The sequence below is a fragment of the Alosa alosa genome, chromosome 16, assembly GCF_017589495.1.
Source record: "Alosa alosa isolate M-15738 ecotype Scorff River chromosome 16, AALO_Geno_1.1, whole genome shotgun sequence".
NCBI classification, from domain to species: Eukaryota; Metazoa; Chordata; class Actinopteri; order Clupeiformes; family Clupeidae; genus Alosa; species Alosa alosa.
The window spans coordinates 19,326,428-19,348,169 of NC_063204.1; the positions used below are offsets into that span (position 1 = coordinate 19,326,428).

A 21,742-nucleotide genomic window follows, 5' to 3' on the forward strand; every position below is an offset into this window, starting at 1 on the left:
GGTAGTCCTGTTGGTGTCATATTTATTTGGTTAGTGCTCATTTCCTGTTTACAGTGAAGGGACAAGAGGAAAATACATTTTTAGACCACCTCTCATAGACCATACCATTGTGCACTTCACTTTTGATCAGTTTTGTAAAATCGTTAACCCATGGGATCTTATCAACACCTCTCGGCATCTCTGGTGGTATTATTTAAGGTCTGAATGCCATTTAATCCAGAATGAACACAAACCAGTGTTTGATTTTGAAAACGTAAGCAAGGTGATCTGAATAGCTAACAGCCTTCATGGTGTGACATCATATAGCCTAACAAAGAGTTGACTTAAGGAAATTTCACTTTTCCCAACATTACCTTATCAGTGAGGCTAACATTCTGTGTAACCTACATGTATTTATGTATTTAGAACTTTTTGACTTACACACCCTTATGCACATGGGCAAATTTGCCCCCTATGAATAGGATACTAAAGTGTAACCTTATATTCTTCAAAGTAGCCACCTTTTGCTTTGATGACAACTTTTTACACTTTTGATATGCTCTAGCCAGATTCAGTAATATTTGTTGTCGAAGTCGTCCTCATCTTTGTTGTTCAGGTGGACACCTGGGATGGTTTTCCAGCAGTTATGAGGATAAACTGTCATAACGGTAAACAGCAGAATCTAAAATATGTTGTTGTTAAATAAAATTATTTTGTGGCATATCATAGTTTTGATGTCAAAGAAAAAATCAATGGATGAGACGGTGTGTTCTTTTGACTGAGCTAATATATCTCAAAACACTTTACGTTACAGTCAATATATCAATGTATGTTCAATGTAAACTCTTTTATAAAACAGAGCTATATATACCTACTAGATGAATGAGTTTCTGGAACATATTGCCCCACCACATACCCAGGTTAACCACAGTGACTTCCTGCCACTTACAATAATCTCATGCCAAGTCAAAATGGAACATTCATGTCTTTTACAAGACTTATCAGGACCTAATAACATATTAGTACAATTAAAAGTATGCAGTCTATTTCTTTTGCATGAGTAGACACCAATGTTCTTCCTTATCATGTACCTGTACAGCACGCATTTATAAACAGATAATTGGTCAATGCAACCATCTTGCCTCCTTAAAAAAACCAAAACAGTATTACTGAGTTTCAACTCATGACACACAGTCTGACTGATGATCCTTGCAGATATGTAATGTGTGTAATAGTGTAATGACTGGATGAAAGAGTCGATGGTTTGGTGAGTGTGGTCTTAGTGTGTGTGCAAAGAAGGTTGCAAGGTACTCTGTTTATATGTGCAAGCACCAAATTGCATTTCTACCAGAAAGACTCAGTAGACAGAATAGAATCAGTTAACGATTTAATTAGTAAAGGAACGGCTTGGATGCAAGCATGATAGAGTCCTGAATAGGTAACAGTCTTTGGCGTAGGCCCGTCTCGGATCCGTCCAGCGATGGCCGGATCTCGTCTCCTACCGATGGATGAAGGCAGGGGCGCAGACGTGCCGATGGGCCGTGCCCGATGGGCGTGGACTGCTGGCAGAAAGGTGGCTGGAGGGGCTTTCAGGTGGAGGAATAGGGGCGTCAAAGTCATGGATGAAGGCAGGGCGGGGAGCCTACCCCCACCTGACGGGACCAACTGGTGGCGGTGGCTGAAGGAAGATGTGGTAGGCAGTGTTGGCAGAGGTGGCTGGAGGGGAGGTGGAGGGGACAAAGTATTTAGGTAATACATATTTAAAGAGCCCACTGAATTCCTATAGGCTAGCTGATTGAATGAGTGAATGATCAGATTGCAGGGCTTTCCCCGAAAGTAGGCAAAGCTAAGATTGGCTCCATGTAAGCATGGGAGGAGTAAGCTACACTCACGAGTCTTCCTAGTAGAACTTTCGCTGAAGCTATCATTTCTACCAGAAAGACTCCAGTAGACAGAATAGAATCAGTTAACGATTTAATTAGTAAAGGAACGGCTTGGATGCAAGCATGATAGAGTCCTGAATAGGTAACAGTCTTTGGCGTAGGCCCCGTCTCGATCCGTCCAGCGATGAGCCGGATCTCGTCTCCTGCCGATGGATGAAGGCAGGGGCAGGGAGCCTACCCCAAAAGGATGAGTGATGCCACGCCAGGGCGGTGACTCAGTAATCTGGTTCTGAGAGGAGCAGAGACATTAGTATACATACAAGATGACTTAAACAGCATGACTGGGCCAGGGTGAAGACGTTGTGCCAGGGCGCCGACAGAATTTTAAAGTAGCCAGGTGTTAACCATAGGCCTAGGGTTGTAGTGGGGCCCGCGGCATGCTTTCGCTTTAGTGGGATTTAGGAGCTTGACGAGCTGGGCAACCAGCGTCTAGGGCAACCCTAGACCAATGCGGCGGCGGGCAACCCGGGCGTCCAGGGCAACCTGGACCATAAGCACTTCCGCGATCTGGCGCCCAGTGACTAGCGAGCTAGTACATCGTGACGAGCCAGGCCACCGGCATCCAGAGCAACCTGGACTTTAGTGCTTATGCGAGCTGGGCAACCAGCGTCTAGGGCAACCTAGACCCGAGGCGCGGCCGGGCTACCGGCGTCCAAGGCAACCTGGACCATTAGCTGGCAACCAGCGCCTAGGGCAACCTAGACCAGCGTGGCGGCCGGCGACCGGCATCCAGGGCAACCTGGACCGAACTGGGCAACCAGCGTCTAGGGCAACCTAGACGAAGGCCACTGAAGCCGGGCAACCGGGCGTACGGCGCGACCTGAACCATGAGCTGGGCAACCAGCGTCTAGGGCAACCTAGACAGACATGACGGCCGGGCAACCGGCATCCAGGGCCACCTGGACCAAACTGGGCAACCAGCGTCTAGGGCAACCTAGACGAAGTCATGAGCGGGCAACGGCGTCCCAAGGCAACCTGGACAGTGAGCTGGGCAACCAGCGTCTAGGGCAACCTAGACCAGCGTGGACGGCCGGGCGACCGGCATCCAGGGCAACCTGGACCGAACTGGGCAACCAGCGTCTAGGGCAACCTAGACGAGCGTCACGAGCCGGGCAACCGGCGTACGGTGCGACCTGAACCATGAGCTGGTCAACCAGCGTATAGGGCAACCTAGACCGATGTGATGGCCGGGCGACCGGCATCCAGGGCAACCTGGACCAAACTGGGCAACCAGTGTCTAGGGCAACCTAGGCGTGCATCCGCGAGCGGGCGACCGGCGAGAAGTGACCCTGAACCATAAGCGTCCCGAGCGAGCTGGGCAATCAGTGAAAGGGCAACATGCCCATGGCTGAGACTAAATCACCACAAGCTACCGGCATGCTGGGGCCCAATATGTTTCAGCAATTAGTGCAAGGCGAATGCCAGAATTTAACCACCGCCACCAGGATTTGTGAAGGTAAAATGAGGTACCTGAGTTAACATGGGAGAGCAACTTCTGAGCATCGAAAATGTCAAGAGGAGTTAGTTTGATGCATCCTGATGGATGACGTGGATAGCCCCTTTTGGCCGGCAGTCTTGGCTGCGCCGATGCGGAATGAGTGAGAAGTGAACCTCTTTGAAGAGAGGTTACATTTAAGCAGCACGTTAGCTAGATGGCTGCTGAAAATCGGGTAGAGTGTGAGCCGTAGTTTAAGGTAGTGAACGGGGACCAGGGAAGCAAAACATGGTTAGGGTTAAAAGGTTAAACATGATGTACTCAGGATCAATGCAGGGGAATAGAGCTTGTGGTTGCAGATGCTTGGGACCGGAGCAATGAGTTAGTTGATATGGGTGCTTGAGTATATCCGCATCGAAGTCATGTGGTTTAATATTTAGGATAGATAAGCATTATGACTAGTTTTGTAGAAGACTAGTGCTTGTGAAGCCAGATGTGTGTTCTGGTTCGATAGCTCACCTGCAGCGGCTAGAGTGAGATGAATGCATTGAGCTGCAGACCCAAGGCCAGGATGGATGCGTGTGAGCTACACCTTAGCACCTGTTCTTGGAAAGCCCCCCAAAATAAGATGAGCAGCATCAGTAATGCGAGGGAAGCATGACCTTGCGACGTAGACAAAGGACTTCGGGACAATTCATGCCTGTATGTGACAGGAGGAAGAAACATATGTTACTGAAATATGACGAGACAACGAACAGATGAGTGCTGGGGTACCACCATGGTGCTTATGCATCTCAGAGTGCAGAGGAGCTCTGAGAATGACTTAACGCGAGCTTGCTATACCAGCTGCACCATTGTGGCAGGATAGTACAGTTTAGAACTGGCTGCTGGAGACAATGAGTAAAGGTAGCAATGAGGAGAGAATAAGCAATACATATCGCCCAACTGGATGCAGAAATTATATTAATCATGCGCCAAGCACTGGCCCCTGAGTGAGTGGAGGGGTGTGCATTCACACGACATTCCATGTGGCCAGGACATTTTTAATCAAAGCGACTGACAATGTACCCTGGGAATCCAGAGTTCTCACGGAAGCATTTGCTCAGGGAGAGACTCGAGTCTGGCAAGGAGTATGATGCACGTAACTTTTGCCCCTTGCATCGCGGGGAACCAATATATGTGTAGCTGATATAGCGGGCCAGAGGCGATCCAAACAGATGACAGACGTAGTGTCATCCAATTGCGTCGAAGTCCGGAATCAGGCAGTTAACATTGACCGTATAGCGGTATCCTGAACCATGAGCTGGGCAACCAGCGTCCAGGGCAACCCAGACAGACATGACGGCCGGGCAACCGGCATCCAGGGCCACCTGGACCAAACTGGGCAACCAGCGTCTAGGGCAACCTAGACGAGCGTCATGAGCCGGGCAACCGGCGTCCAAGGCAACCTGGACAGTGAGCTGGGCAACCAGCGTCTAGGGCAACCTAGACCAAAGTGACGGCAAACAGGTTAAAGCTAAAACAATTCTCCCCCACAATGCCAGTGCAATTAAAACAATTTACAAGGTAGAGCACAGTAACGAAAAAAGTGCATCAGTGAGTGCGGTTTTACACAGTCAAGAGTCAGTTCTAGACTGGTGATAAGTGCTGGGATTAGGAAGGCTAGTTTTAAGCCGTGCTACAAGAGGAGATATCCTCGAAAGCGCTGGCCTTCGGGAGATTTGTGAAGACGGAGGGATGACCTCCCTCCAGTATGAACTGGAAACATGATCCACACAATTGCGTGATTCTGTGAACCGGCACTGCCATCCATGTAAGAAAGTAGATATTAGTGTGATATGTGGAACTGCTTCTCCATTGACGAACTGCATCCCCTCAATGGAAGAGGGGAGGCATGATGCACCTGCAGGGGTTAGCAAATTAAAGATTGGGAGGAGAATGTAAAAGGAACTTGCACGTCCTCCCTGGCGCGATCACTTCGGGTGAGCATATCTGCCAAAAACAACAGCCAAGGCAAAATGGAGAATGGAAATTAGAGTACACATTATTTGCAGAGGATCCTGCTAAAACAGCAATTCGAGTCAGCAATCAATGTGACTGATGGCGTGACTAGATGGGCTGAAATCACACGGACACGCAGAGACCCGTTGTCTAAAGAGAGTGCATGAAGGGCGCGGCGTTGGCCTGAAGGAGACTTGAGTCTGCCAGTGATGGACCGCTCCGTTTGACTGGCAATTGATGACCATGGGCGGAAGTCATTTTGGTTCGAGCTTTGGTGTAAGACCCCCCAAAATTGAGAACCCAGATAGCCGAGAACGTCGGGGACGTCACGGCATACCTGGGACATGACAGATCAGCGGTAGCTGAGAGTAGTTTGAGCAACGGCCAGTGCATGCAGAGAATCACCCGAGGAAGGCCGTGTAGACTTCCTACCAGAAGGTATGGGACGCAATCCCAGATGATCAAACGAATGCAACGATGAACTGGCTTCCCGCAGCCATGCACGAGGAGTGATGCCTGAACCGAAGGTCCAGCAGACGAGTAGCCTAGCCTAAAGCCTATGCAGCCCAACGAGCAGCGAGGCAAATTAAGAGGCTACACAAAAAGACAACTGGTTTGACGACGCTCAACCAAGGTAGACATCGAGATAACCACAGTGAGTGTAGAACATCAATTCTTCATCAATTCAGGTCTTAATACATGGTTGGGTTCAACGGCAGCGTGGTGCAGGCCAGCAATTTACAGCACACATCGCAAGGATTATAAAATCAGCAGGAATTATGTAAGGAGGCTTAAGTGAAAGTTAAACCGTGTCAGACAAGTCAGTTTGTTTGCTGCCCGCCGAATATCGTTGGCAAGCAGGTTGCATGACTGTGGGTAGAGTGTAGTCCAGCTCGAGGAGCTTGGGAAGAGAGAGCACGATAACCTTACCAACCAGACGCTGAAGCTTGAGAAATTGTTGCCGAAAACGACATGGGCCTGCAACGGAGTTGCGCGAGGACGGCGACCCGCAGTAGGTTATCGTGGAATTGAAGGCTGCAACAGCGTGGCGTGACTGGCTCCGATAGGCAGAGACTCGCGATGAAGCGACATGCAGTGGCCCTGACTGAAGGACGCACAGGTCTGAACAGCGCAGCAACGAGCCTTGACAGGATTGTAACAAATAACGCCACTGAGGGGCAGAAGGGGCAATGTAAAATGCAGAGAGCCCAGGTCCACGCGGAAGCCTGAGCTAGGACGTCAAAGTCAGCGTACTGAGAAGCAGAAGCAGTGTTAGGTGGTACATATTTAAAGAGCCCACTGAATTCCTATAGGCTAGCGCTGATTGAATGAGTGAATGATCAGATTGCAGGGCTTTCCCGAAAGTAGGCAAAGCTAAGATTGGCTCCATGTAAGCATGGGAGGAGTAAGCTACACTACGAGTCTTCCTAGTAGAACTTTCGCTGAAGCTATCATTTCTTTGTCATCTTGGAATTTTTATCACACAAAACAGTCTGTCTTCTGTGAATTGTTTACAACAAACATGTATATTAATTGTTTCCTCTGCATGATGTTCTTCATGGTTTCAGCCATTTTGCTAACAGTGCTCTTATTGCAGTACTTTTGGACATGTGTGGGTGGAGGAAATGTTTTTTCCCCTCACCTCATTGTGAATCGTGAAACACAAACAGTTCCTGGAACATGTTTGTCAGGCATATCACGTTAACCTCAGTGGTCACTGAGAGCAGATAGTAGTTGATGGTTTGGTGAGTGTGGTCGACTGTGTACAAAAATACTTGGAAGATACCGCTCCTATTGAAACACTTACTTAATAGTTAAAATGTAATTTAGCTAAATCAATGTATAAGCAGGTAGATGTACTCACCAATAAATCTGATTAAACATGCAGCAGTTTATAAAGAATATTGACAAAGGGAGTCTGTCATCAAACCATCAACAGTTGCTCTGCTCATCTTGATGAAAACAGATTACCCTCGACTCTCTCTTGACTTTCATCTGTTTGACATATCTCATTTCATCTGTACTTCTGACATCATATACAGCAATTAACATTTTTGCCTTTTCTTTTAGCAGTCACCCCTCCTGGCCTAAAACACAGGTGTATGGCACCAAACCTGCATCCTGAGTGCAATACTAAAGACCCAGCCTGATAGTTACGACACAGTCTACTTCTCTGCTCTTCTGCTCTTGAAACGTGCCCATGAGCTTCATGTACACAAACATCTCTTGCGCTTTCCCTGACCATACGTTTCCCATCTCAAGGTACCGCAGACACTAGTGCTTCACCCATCACTGGAGCCCCTACACACTGGCCTTAACCAAATGTTAAAAGGTGTTTTGTTATTCATTCATCTCCATGGGGTTTGGAGTATCCTGTGCAAAAACAGATCAATGCAGACTGAAAAATAGAAATGAGAAGAATATTCACAGCCACTATGACACACTGAGACAGACGTCTCTTTGAATAACATATGGAGTGTGGGAGAAAACCGTTTGATTATTTTATCTATCATGTACCATGATTATTTTATAATTGAATTAAGTGCCTATGCAAACATTGTATCTTACACCTGTATGATATGACCATGGAGGTTTAGAGAAGTTGTATCGCATGACCACCTCAAACCGGTACCTGTGGTTTTGTACCTCTTTGCCTCTAGATTAAATACTACAGAAGAAACATTTTCAGACTTTACCAGAGCTGAAGGAATGGTCCACAGTGTGTTGGTACTTGGAGGGCATTTGATTGAAATTATTTCTTCTCTTGTTTGACAAATGTCTTCTCATGATGGCCTCTGTTTCATGATGGAGTATACTTCAAACCAACTGCTCTCATAGTTGTTTTGTTGTTTTTCTTGTTCATGTCTCAGATATAACTACACAGATGCAGTATTTATTTAGAATATAACTGAGTCTATTATTACTGAGTATATTACTGAGACTATAATCTGAGTCAGTGGTCTGTTATTGATGTCATCATTGTCAAGAATGTAATCATTTGCAAAGATTGAAAATGAGCATAGTCTTCATAAATCAAAAACATTTCTATTAAAACCAGTAGTAGTGAGGAATATGATAGTTTTACTTAATAGAATACATGACTTATCATATATACTGATTATGAGTATGAATACTCAGTACCCTACATTTCTATCATTATACATATTAATATGAAACTGAAATGCTGCCCTCTTGTGGTGTTTCTTGTCTTTCACCATTCATACAAAAATATTTATGGAGATCAACTTTGAGAAAATGTTTACTGATGTTTAAAATATTTACATTATGTTATATTTGAAAAGACACAGTTTTAGCATATCCATCTGACAGAAGTGGCTTTTAAAACTTGATCAATCAGCATAGGCAATATATCATACTGATTAAGGCAATGCATTTTTTAAAAAAAAAACTTTATTTGAGATTCTGTCACTCAAAGAAATGCTGTCAGTCATTCAGTCAAAGTGTGATGTCAGCCTGTAGTAAGTCATCTCTCTATTCTTAAACAATGAATGATGAGTGAGTGAGTGAAATGAGTGAATCAAGCTATCACTCCAATATCAATCACATGTCAAGCTATCAATTGATCAATCAAATATCAGTAGGAAATTAATAAATCAATCCAGTTAAAAGGGTGGCATGCCAAAATGCTGAACATCGCAGTACGGCTGGACGATATGGCGGGCGGTGGTCCACAGGACATCCATACAGTCCAGGCCGGGGATGGTGGAGCAGGAGGGTGTGGCCAAACTGAGGAGACTCAGGGGCAGCAGAACACCCAGTCCGACAGCAGCACCAACCCAGGCCCCTCTTTTAAAGTGCCCCCAGGCCTCACCCAGCCAGCTGACACTTCAATCAGGAGACGGGGTGATGGACAAGGGGAAGACAAACAGAGGAACAACAACATCAATACGGACAGAACAGTTTGGACATGTTCCAGAACAGTGTTTCAGACGGATGTCCACAACAGGGATCTATACAGAAGACGTCTACACCAAATTAAGACAATATTGTTCCTAAATGAAGTCAATAAAATGTAAATAAATCAGTGTAATCTCACTGTTTGCACTGACCCTAAAATGTACCTGTTCTCGCTGTGCTGTGCTTGCTTCACCTCCATGGCCTTGAGTTCTGCCAGGTCTGTTTTCACCTCCTTGACTTTTTCACAGGTGACACCTACTTCCACCTCCTGCTGGCTGACGTCTCCTATCTCATCTTCAGGATTGTCTGGGTGCTGAGGTGCATCCATGCTCTCCTAAGGATAAAAAAGTAACTGGTATTTAGAAAATGCTTTTATCCACAGCGACCGACCAATTGTCAGGCAATGAAACTATTGATGCTTCTGCTCTCCTGTTCAGATTCTGTCGTGTCATCTACTTCCTCCTGAATTATTAAACTGCACATTCTTTTGAATTTCATATGACCTCCTGCTGATTAAAAATCCACTCATGTCTTTATAGGCCTAGTAATATGTTCTAAAGGTCCTGATGTTTGAGACAGAAATCTATGACAATTATAAAAATGAAACAAATACACAATTAATACATATTTGACGTGTAAAAAACAGTTCTTTAACTCACCAGCAATCCAGGTATCATGCTGAACTCTTCAGCAAGAGAGAGAGGGCTCGTTGGGGCCAAGGAGAAAGAGCCGTCCAGGTTTAGGAAACTTCCCCCTTCAGTACTGATCACATAATAAGGATATTTGAGTTTATTCATTAGTAGGTAGAGGCCGGAGTATGTTAATGTGAAAATCAGTAAAAGATACATACACAACTTCAAATTCCCACTGGCTCTCCAGGTCCTTAATGTTACTTTTTAGTTGCTGAGAGACAGAACAGAAAGACAACAATTTGGATTAGCCTAGAGGTTTTCATCAGTGTGATTTAAAAACAAACAAACACAGGCAAACTGTAGGAACAATAATGACAATTTGACGGAAAGCAGTGAATTATACTTCTCCAGTTGTGTTGAGCTCCATTAAGGAAGCTTTCTGACTGTCAATCATGCAGTCTCTCTGAAATACAGTATAAGCAACATGATGAGACTAAATGTAATTATATTTAACCATGCATGTAACTTCATCTAGTGAACAACTATCATCAGGAATGCCATGTTAGCTGTCAACACCTACTTGGTGAATTATTTCATCTCTTTCGGCGAGCTGTAATCTCTTCTCCTGCAGTTTTTGCTACACACAAAAAAAATACAATATTATTTACTTCAATTGATACTTCAGCAACACATTCATAACATGTATTCATATGGCCTTCCAAGTCAATTGATGGTGTTTGTTTTAGTAAGTGTATCACTTTTATATTTCAAATATATAATATAATTCAACATCTGAATAGCCAAGATGATGTGAACACCTCCAAAGTCTGCACGATTTGACTCAGATCTGTTATTTTCTTCTGGTCCGTTTCTCTCTTTGGCAAAATAGCAGATATCTGTTGCATGAACATGAAAAGGGGTCAATCATGTGGGAGGAGATGTAATTAAATTAAATAAAAAGTATAATATGGTAAAGATATTCCTTCATGATACCTCATCGTTGATGGCTGCAATCTGGCCATACATGGTTTTGTTCTCCTTCTCCTAGTGGCAAAAAAGAAAAACTTACTAATAGGAAATTATTTTCTCATGTTCTAGCCTACTTGTCAGACAGATACAGTCAGTACTGTAGCCCTCACTGTAGGTGGTTATATTTGTAATTTCTCACCAGCTTTCTGATGTTGGCCATAAGGCTACGTGTGGCCCTCTCCTTCTCAGCAAGTGCAGCATGAATATCATCCATGTTGTGCACTAACTTTCCTCCATCCAGAACGGACGGCTTCATACTAGACAAATAATGGAAATCATTACTGTTACTTTTTGACAATAGCCTAGCTTCTACAAAAAATGCATGTAAAATGTTCAAATGAGTTTCACAAAGACATGAGTTGTCAATAAACAGGACATTGTCATCACTGTCAATGGTAAAAAAAATCTATATAGTTTTGATGTAAGTACACTGGCTACCTTTTAATTTGATCTTTCAGAGATTTGTTTTCCAATTCCAAATTAGCATTTGAGTCCTCATGAGCGTAAAGAACATTCTGCAGATCTGCATTAATCTTCATCTGGCGAGTCTTGCAGTGCAGAAGGTCCACCAAACATATTTTCTCGTCTATGTTCCTACAAATCCAAATAATTCATAACAATAGTCATATGAACTTGTATTAACACAGGAATATACTTTTGATAACAATGTGCTTTTAATTAAATACAGAATCCCTCAGTTTGAAACTCACAGATTTGAGGAATTCCAGATTTCCTCCTCCTCGCCATCCAGACTATCTCCCATGGAGGATTTCATATCTGTAAATACTGCAATGAATTACTAACTAAAGTCTAATATAAAGTCTATAGTTTATGTCAACGTACTTATAAAAGCTGTGCCATACAGGCCTATATTTAGTTTAGAAACAAAGCATTTTCACAATAACAAAGAGCTACTCAGTGCTATCTTTACCATCACTTCCATCTCCAAAGCACACTTCAGCTATTTTAGGAGAACTAGGTGCAGATTTCTCATCAAACAGCAGATTTGAGCTGCTAGTACAAGAAAGGGCACCCTGGTCTTGAACAGGGCAGGCAGACATGTTTCCTAGGAATGTGTCCAACTAGTGGAACTGTCACCGACCAGATGATCTTTCACAACAAATTGAAATTAAATCAGAATCTGAATAGCAAAACTAGAATAATTATCATCTAAAGATAAAAAACTGAACTGATCTAAACTATCTCAAACATTTCTTACATGATCTCAATATTAGCCAAACTGGGATAACCATTAGACGTCATAAGTAGTACCAACCATTATGACGTTGGATGTGACAAACCGAGCGATTCCACCGGAGTTTAGGGGCACATAGCCTAGCCAAAGATCCTTGATTACTATTTCCGCTTTAACCCTCTCTGGCCTAGCCTAGAGGTAGAGTTGCGACAACTCCATTGACAACTCCATTAATGTTCCATTTTTTTCCAACAATGGCGGCTCATGGAAGCCAAGAGTTCCTGGAAGTTAACAATTGATAATAGCAGCAGACTTTTTGTAGCCAACTTTTCAGACTCAGATTTACATTATTGGCTCATCCGAATAATAATAATAGTAATAACAGTTATAGTAGTGAAGTAATAGTATTAATGACCTAATTATAATAATAAACTATTTATGTATCGACTATGATGACAGCTTTTCTGCTGCTCAGTTTTTATCAGTTCCTCATCAAATAAATTAAAAGAGGCTAAAAGCCCAATAAATGTGCCACGCATAATAGACTAATATAAGATAACCCATGCCTATCCCATTTCAATTAGGCAGCACTAGGCTATACTAACTGTCATTAAGTGTAATTTTGCGTTTGTACAACTTTTCTGATGTGACGTTTCTTGGGCATTTAGCTTTAGGCCTACCATCATGTCAACATAGTTGTAAGTTATGCGCAATGCTCATCTAGGCTATGGATTTAAGTGGTTAAAGCGTAAAAATTGGCAATCACTTTTGATAATTAAAATCTGGCAAAGAATTTGCCTCTAATGGTGGTGTCCAGTAAGCGACCAACTAGGCCTATGGCAGCGATCCAACGTGTCCTTGTATTGAATCAAAAACGGCGCCGGCCGCGGAGCAGTGTAGTCCATGTCGCTCCATACAGTAGCTCTTTTTTGTTGCTGTTGCACAAGTTATTCCGAAAGCTGGAAAACAGTGCCACCTTGAGCAAGCTCACCTCGTCCAACAAAACTTCAAGTTCCTCTGACGAGAAGCTTGGTGCCCTTTTTTACGTTGCTTCCCCACCATACTGTATCTAACTCTCTCTCTCTGTTCATTCTAGATAGGTTGCTTTTTATTGAAAACATTAACCAATGGCAATCAATACCGCATTAAACAGAAGTAACTGCAGCTGCTTGCCAATCATGGGCGTAGATTTAGGGTGGGACGCTAAGGACTAGTCCTAATCAGTATTTTAAGATGACAAAATTGTCCCCACCAATATTTTAGCTTATTTGTGCTGCTGATCATTCCGATAGCCAGCACAACAGGCTACAAGAAACGTCGTCATATGATTTGCTGAAAAACAGAGGGGGAGGGGGAAGGGTTATCTGACATGCACGCTACAGTAGGCCTACACGCACGGAAAATGTCAGGCTACTGTACTTGTTTGCACCGGCAGTCAAGCGAGCGGGTGTGTCAACGACAACGGTAAGTTAGGGCTGTCTGCCAATACATAGCCCATCCCATAAAAGGCCAGAGTAAAACATTGTGATATTCTCTTTGCCCTTCAGCATGTACATGTTTGCCCCTTTTTGTGGTTTGTAGATCAGCTATGCCACCCAAAAATACGAAGCTTTTTCATTGCAGTCTAGGCAAAATAATTAGCCATACAAACTGGCAACTGGTGACCAGGCTTTCAAATGCGGATTTTACTGTGTAAAATAGCATTAGCTGTTAGGATATTACCCAGGATATTGTCACAACGAGCCTAGCTTCTGTAATCTTTCAACCAAAGTTAGGAGTCATGTTGAATAAGGGTGTGCCGTAGGGACAGTCACATAGGCTATAATTCATCATCACTGACTGTTAGGCTAATTGGGCTACCAATCTTGCAGTAGCAATAAACAATGGATCCGAGACATTTTCCTGTTCCTATATTCTGTTTATGTAGGCTAATGTATTTGTGAATGTAGCCTGCACAATGCAAAGAAATAAAAGATAAACTGCTGCATTTCCATACTCATAGAAATAAACATTGCGAGACACTTATCTCTTCTATGATCTCATCTCAGAAAGATTTTCTTTGACTTGTTAGTTTTTTGAACATTTATTATATCTAATGACATGATGAAACATGATGAATTTAAATCAAACATGATGAATTTAATCCACATATCCTTGCACTTGAAACTATTTTTCAGCATTCACGTTCCTCTTAAAGTGACAGGCACTCAATTAGATTTACACACCAAATGTGATGATATAGACAAGTGTAGCCTAATAATTTAAATATCAATATGATGTAATCAAATTACTAAATATGTTTAGCTATTAGTACTCATGCAGATCATAAAATACTATACATAATTATCAATACAAATGTATAGTTTATATGAATTCCAAAATATGAAAAAGAAACCTATGACAACCATCACTTTCAATGTGTGTGTGTGTGTGGAGGGTCAATCAAATTCTATGATTGCCACTGATGTGAATGATCTCACAAATCACACAAACCAAATCAAATTTTAAAAAATCGCAATAGTATCGAAATCGAGATTCTTCACTTGCTATTGGTATTGAAATGATAATGTTGGTATCGTGACAACAGGAGTTGTGGATGTGTCCCCACCAAAGCTGAGACCAAACCTACGCCCTTGTTGCCAATCAATTCTAATTGTAAGGTACCTTACCATTAATATAAAAGTGTATTACATAATGTTTAGAAGTCGTTAAACCCATGTGAAGAAGCGGCACAAGTGGCACAACGGGATAAGGAGGGATGATTAGAGAGGAATAGGCCTACCCGGTTAGTCTACCTGTCACAAAATATCGTGTGAACATATTACTGACAATTTGATAATTTAGTTAATAGTTTATATTTTACTGATAACTTAAACTATGTTAAAATGAATGTTACTGGAAAAATTTGAGGAATGTTTCATTTGCATAGAACGTGTTGTCTTTCTTAACGCCGTCGTCATGCACCTTGGCGTGAAGTAGAAAATCGATTCCTGAGCAATCGATGCCAACTAATTCAGCACCTTCACTTTGGACAGCGCCTTTCTAACGTCGAACGTAAGAGGCGTACATAAGAGGCAGCGTGTTAAGAAGCTTCCTAACGGCTCCCACACACAGTTGCGTGCATCGCGTTGCTGGAGACGCATCCCATTCACTTTAAATGGGCTTCGCCCAGCTTTTTGATGCACGACATATTTTCAAATGCACCGCCAATCTTCCCGGAATGCACCAACCAATCACATTACTGTTTTACTTCAAGCGCGTTAACACCCACTGTCGCGTTATTGAACACAGCTGTGACGTCACCCATAGGACTAGAGTGGAATGCGACACGACAAAATGAAGTGTCGTGCAAGTGGATCGGTACCATTACAGAAGATATACTTAGCGTACGAACGTGTCGGGAATCGTGCCATAACGTTAAGAGAGAGGTAAAGGAATAGGTTAAGAACTACTTAGCGATAAGAACGTTTTGGGGAACCGGCCCCTGGTTATTTATCGAAGGACTTACATGTCACGTTTTATATTTTATTATGATCACTCGCATTAACATGGGGTTACTGAATAGGTAATGCTACGGTTAACTTAGCATGCCCACCATTACACTGGAGATGAGAAAAAACGTTTAAACTTTTTTTTATTCTCCCGCGACGATAGGCTAGGCTTGGCTACAGGGAATTCGCTCATTAGCTCAGATCAGTGACTACCAGAGGAAACGCGGGGTAGAAAACTCAAACAAGTTAATGTTAGACTAGCTGTGTTACAGTTTCTCGTTGCAAAATCAAAATTTCACAGGAGCTCCATGCGCTTTTGTAGGCTACACGCAGTCTCAAAAACACTGTTTACAGCTTTTCGAGTCACTGTACGAGGTAATTTATTTTATATAGTGATAACTTAGATACACTTATGGGGTGGGTGCAATTGTGTTTTCTAAAGAATCTCCCGTCTTGATTTTGTACAGAAATTAATATTAAGGGACGCATACGTAAAATGGCGGAAAAAGGGGCACCTTATATACAGTAGCAGGCTAAGATATATATTCTTTGCCATAAGGTCTGGAATTTAATTTAATATTGTTGTAATGGTAGGATAACTACATAGTTTGCACAATAATTACACTGTGTTATAAATATTGTATATCAATGCATTTATTGACTGTCAATTACCCAAAATCGTGGCTCTGTCTATCATCAAGTAGCCTATTTAATGCATTCTAATCTATTGTCAATCACTTCCGGGAACTATTTGAAGTTTACATGAACCACGTGACCTTAACGAATTTTGAACACCCATTGTCGCAACTCTACCTTAGCTCAATCCCATGAACCCTTTTTCTAAATAAATAAATAAATAAATATAGTACATAACGAAATAATATTAACCTATTACCAATAAAGCCATTTTGTGATTATAAAAAAATATATATTTTAGAATTTCAGTTCAGCTGCTGTCAACTGTCTTATCTGAATAGCAATGTTGGCTAGTTTCCTAGTTTTCTTTAATATAAACATCACTGGAAAATCCCATACGTTTTATCGTTAATTATCATAGCCACCAGGGAGCGGCAGGAGACTACCACCTAATACGGGCTAGCAGTCAGCTGACTTCATAACCTCGGCACGGAGGTAGACTGTTTTATGAGACAAAGGTTTGCATAGATTACATAGATTATATAGGCTAATTAATTAAATCCTTAATCAACAGCCAAAGGCCTACAACACTGCTTCGTTTTGAGTCTTGAGTCTGTGAATGAGACTTCTGTCCCGTTTGGTGGGGGAGCACCACTTATGGAGCATGCACCATACATTCTACATTAGGCCTATGGTAGCATTATAGTCACAACATTATATCAAGCTTAGTACGCATCAATAATATATAAAGTATGAAAATTATAACAGCAACATTAGCAATTTAAATCTTTCCTATATAGCATCACCCATTTTCAGCTCAATCATTTACCTTTATTCCCTCTTGAGCACTGTGCTACGCTGTCCTGATTTACTGTGAGAACTCAAACTAAACTAGCTACCAAAAAATTCAGGAAAACAAACAAAATGGTGAGAATGTGGAAATGAGGAGCTACCACCTCGAAATAGAATTGTTTTTAAGAACATGTGCAGGTTTCGATGGTATCTTCGGCTTCATGCCATCATCCAAATGCCAGAGCAGAACAGGTAAATAAGTAACTTGAATTAGTGTCGTCCCAATCCATTTTGAACAGCATCAGAAATATTTCACCTTTGTAACTTAGAAATGAGTTTGTTAGTTTTGTTATTTTATTCTTCATACAAATCCACCCACCCCTTTGCTGATAGCACATACAGTAGATACATAAGGTCATGAAGACAAGAACCAAACACAGAAGAGGAATCCATATCACAGGCTTGCAGAGAGGAGTGGATTCCAAAGTATTGTGCTCTGTATGTTGCAAAACAGACATAGCTAATGGTTTGGTGATTATGATGAATCAGACACATATATATTGCCACACACATACACACACACACTGGTGCATTTACTGTCAAAACAAAGTTGTACCACCAAACTGGTCGTTGGTAGAGTTCAGCTGGAGGATACCTTTGTGTGTGAGCCCTTGAATTGCTAAAGGAACTAACTATTTCACCATGTGTATTATTGGATCAGTTCATATATTCTTCAACTCAATCAGAATGGAAAGACAGAACAAGTCTTGTAAGGAGGTCCCTGAGAAGTCTTCATTTTCTCTCTTAGAATTGCGGCTACAGATGCTATGTAACCCACCTTAAAGTTTGGTTACTAAGACCATAACTTTAGTTTTAGAATGGTTTGAGTACAATAAATATTTTAATATATAAATATGAATAATTAGAATAAATATGAAGAAGTAGCAAGAACAAGAAGCTGAGTTTACATGATTATATGTATTTCTTTTTCATTCTTTTTTTGGTCTGCTTGAAAGTGCAGGTATTACTTAAAAAGTATTAAATACTTTTATTGTGGTATAGTCATCTCCTAGGTGACGGGTTTGTTTTTCACTCTCGAGACTCCACTTGAATGAAATTGATTAGACGTTACTGATAATCCTCTTAAGAAAAATAATACTTTATCTAACTCTAATCTAACTTTTCTCTATCTATCGTATTGAATCATCTTACCTTTCCTTATCTATTTTTCTACGGATTGTTGAAGACCTGTGTTGTTTTAAATCTTGAACTCCTATTGTTTTTTTATGTACAGTTGAACACTGGATGGCGAGTCAGTCCCCTTGGATCTACGTTTTCTGGATAACCAACCTGCCCTTCCATACTGGATACCCAACCCCTTGAACTCGACCCCTTGGATCTGTTCCCTGGACACAGATAAGCCTTCACACATACACTGACATTGTACACTCACACCACCTTACCCGGTATTTCTTTTCTTTTGGACATTTGAGTTTTTTACTATTGATTTGATACTTTGAATTTTTAAGAGCTCTTTTATTATTTTATAGGGTTTTGTATTTATTTACTATTTATTTTCTATTTACTAATATTTCCTCTTCTTTTCTCTTAGAGAAAAGATATTCTTGCATTTAATAAACCTGCATTATTTCTTAACTAGATGTACCGCAGAGCGGTACAAAATACGACCGCCGCCCAGTCCAGCACATTTTTTCCACAAAAATAAATCACGCTGAAAGGTCTATATGATTCTAACTGTCTCACTAAATTGCATTATCCACACTCAATTCTCACTGGTATCTGCTAGACAACAAGTACCAAAACATGATTAGTTCATAGATTTCACATGTAAAATTCAGGTAACACTTTATTTAATCGATCATGACCCGATTTACCCCATCTAGCAGGTCTCAGGTCAGCTCTTTGCCTCTGATGAAAATTTAGGCAAATTGGCAAAGTTTTGTAAAAGCACTCAGTATTACAATGTAACAACTATATGTAGGTACCCACAAATACATTATGCAAGTACAATGATAGTACCTGATAGTACATGTTGTTACACAGGTTGTACCACTGTACCTAATTAGGTAAGTACACTGTAACAGCGACACATTAAAATAAAGTGTTACCAAAATTCATTTTATACAACCCCACCCCCATCTTGCCTATTCATAATTCTGAGAAATTCATGAATTGTGTGCATGTGTGCGTGTACACGTTTATGTTTATGTGTGTGTGTGTGTGTGTGCGTGCTTGTGTGTTTGCCTGCGGATGTGTGTTTGTGCATGTGCATGCATGTGTACATATGTCTACTGTGTGAGTATGTGTCATACGTATGATTACTGTGAATGTATGTGTGTGCGTGTGTATCTGTTTATGCACATGTGTGCACATGGAATGGGTTAACATGACCCCTGGAGGCAAAAATTGGTCATCCTAGGCCCTGCAGTTCTCAAGATATTCACAGAAAACTGTGTCTGCCCTACCCTCCTTTCGGGGGGTCCAGTACAGCGGGGGGGCTACAGATCAAAACAAAAAATGATGGTTCCATGCTATCCATGTGGGGTTACATGCCCACCAAGTTTCGTGTACCCCGGTCTTTCAGTGTCCCGGGAATCCTTGTTGGTGTACGGTCACTAAATGTACACATACATTATTTTATTGTAAGGCCCCCCATGAACGAAAGTTCACAAAACTTGGCATGCATTCGGAGGGTGTCATAATGATCCTACACTTTCAATTTCGTGCAGTTTTGACCATGTCAGCCAGAGATATTGTGGTGAAAACACCTAATTTTTTGCTTTTTAATTTTTAACTAGGTGGCGCTATACATGAAATAAGTGCTAATGGGATGGGTTGACATGCCCCCTTAAGACCAACATACATAAAAAGGTGGACCTCCTAGGCCCCACGGTTCTCGAGATATTCACAGAAAACTGTCTCCGGCCACCTACAGGCCAGTTGGTGTATAGTAACATAAATTAATTTATTATGTGGCCCCCCATGAACGGAATTCCACGAAACTTGGCGTGCATTCAAAGGGTGTCATAATGATCCTACACTTTTTGACTATGTTAGGTCACAGATACCTGCGATTACAACACCTCATTTTTACTTTTTTGTGTTTAACTACAGTAGGTGGCGCTATACATGAAATGAGTGGTTATGGAATGGGTTGACATGGCCCCTTGAGATCAACATACAAAAAAAAATGGTCCTCCTAAACCCTACGGTTTTCGAGATATTCACAGAAAACTGTCTGCCCTACCCTCCTTTCGGGGTGCAGTCCAGCGGGGGCTACAGATCAAAACGAAAAAAATGGTTCCATGCTATCCATATGGGGTTACATGCCCACCAAAGTTTAAGTCTACCCCGGTCTTTCAGTGTCCCGGAATCCTTGACGGAAATTTGGACATAAAAAAAAAAGAAAAAAAAAAAATCTGACTAAACCTATATGACCGGCGCTTCGCTGCGCGGCGGTCATAATAATAATTGAAGGAATGTAACCTAAGCTACCTCTCGCTCTAGTCTAGATGCACCCATTATCACAGTGAGACATTAACACATTATGAACACAAAGAGTTAGGCTACTTCAAAACTTTTATTGACACGTCATACAGGTTTTTGGTTCATACTCTTTGGTATGAGGCAGGTGTGAAGACACGATACAAATTTAATTGAGGACATCTGTACACACATCTCTTTGTTACCATGGCACTGCTGTGTTTAGAAAAATGTCTTTACTTTGTATCGCACCAACATTGCTGCCCTCGCGGCACCGAGTCACTCAGCTATAAGTAGCCTAATAAGCAAGTAAGCTATAAGCAAGTCTCAGCTATATCAACAGATGTGCTGTGTGTGTGTTCTGGTGGATGATAAATGGAGCGATGCGATGGGCCAACTTATCAAACTTCCCAGCAGACAGGCGAAAGTACTCGTGGTGCTTCTCCTCATCTAACAGCCACATCTTTAGCATACATGTGGAGCTCTTCCTTCGTTCAGTGCTCGCCCACGTTCTTCTTTTCTTCAGGCGTTTCAGGCTTCTTTGGTGGTTGTGTCCTACTTTTCAGGCTCGACGTACTGCCCCCAGTTGGTGGGACAGAGTATCACAGTTAATCCGTAGTGCGCAGGCGCTAACCTTAATGCTCTAACGCGCATTCAGGACAACAGAAATTGGAGTATGCCTCATGTACGCATCAAAAATGACGCATGTCTTCGACACGCGCAAATGTGACGGAGAAGTATATTTATATATATAAATATAATGAGTAAAAGTTAAAGTTAGAATGTTATACAGTTTTGTGGATAAATATTGACAAATGCTTCGAAAGTGCTTTTTGAATTTGCTAAAGAGAATATGAATGCCATATACATGCATCAATCTGTCAAGTTAGCGATTATCATGTTTAAAGGTCAATATGGCTATTGCAGTCACAAATAATAGCTCTTCTAGTGTTCTCACTTCTGAGAAGCTGTCCACGCTTGACTTCAACACAGCAACAACGGATGAAAGCTAGATGTGCCCTGCCCAGGTCAATGTGCAACACAAATAAAAAAGGGAAACTGTCGATGGCTGCAAGAAACCAATGAAAACCAGTTTTTGTCAGAGCCTGAGGCACAACTTCATCGAGGGTGGGGGCCAGCAACATTTTTAATACACGATATCTGTTTATGTTCCAATAAGCTGGAGT

At 41.9% G+C, this 21,742-nt stretch overlaps 1 protein-coding gene across 2 annotated transcripts; it reads right to left on the minus strand.

Moving 5' to 3' along the window:
- Positions 1–8,716: 8,716 nt before the first annotated feature.
- Positions 8,717–12,125, minus strand: LOC125309936. Of its 2 annotated transcripts, none has more exons than XM_048267057.1 (12): positions 11,869–12,125; positions 11,648–11,723; positions 11,376–11,531; positions 11,077–11,194; positions 10,902–10,952; positions 10,727–10,804; positions 10,489–10,545; positions 10,312–10,371; positions 10,127–10,179; positions 9,936–10,038; positions 9,441–9,610; positions 8,717–9,204 (listed from the first exon to the last, which is right to left on the minus strand). In XM_048267057.1, exons 1-12 carry the CDS (start codon positions 11,996–11,998, stop codon positions 8,982–8,984), a joined length of 1,275 nt encoding a protein of 424 aa, XP_048123014.1. In that variant the 5' UTR covers positions 11,999–12,125; the 3' UTR covers positions 8,717–8,981. The 2 variants fall into 2 exon arrangements, with proteins under 2 accessions (XP_048123014.1, XP_048123015.1); XM_048267058.1 differs by having other exon boundaries at positions 8,719–9,204; positions 11,648–11,714.
- Positions 12,126–21,742: the final 9,617 nt, after the last annotated feature.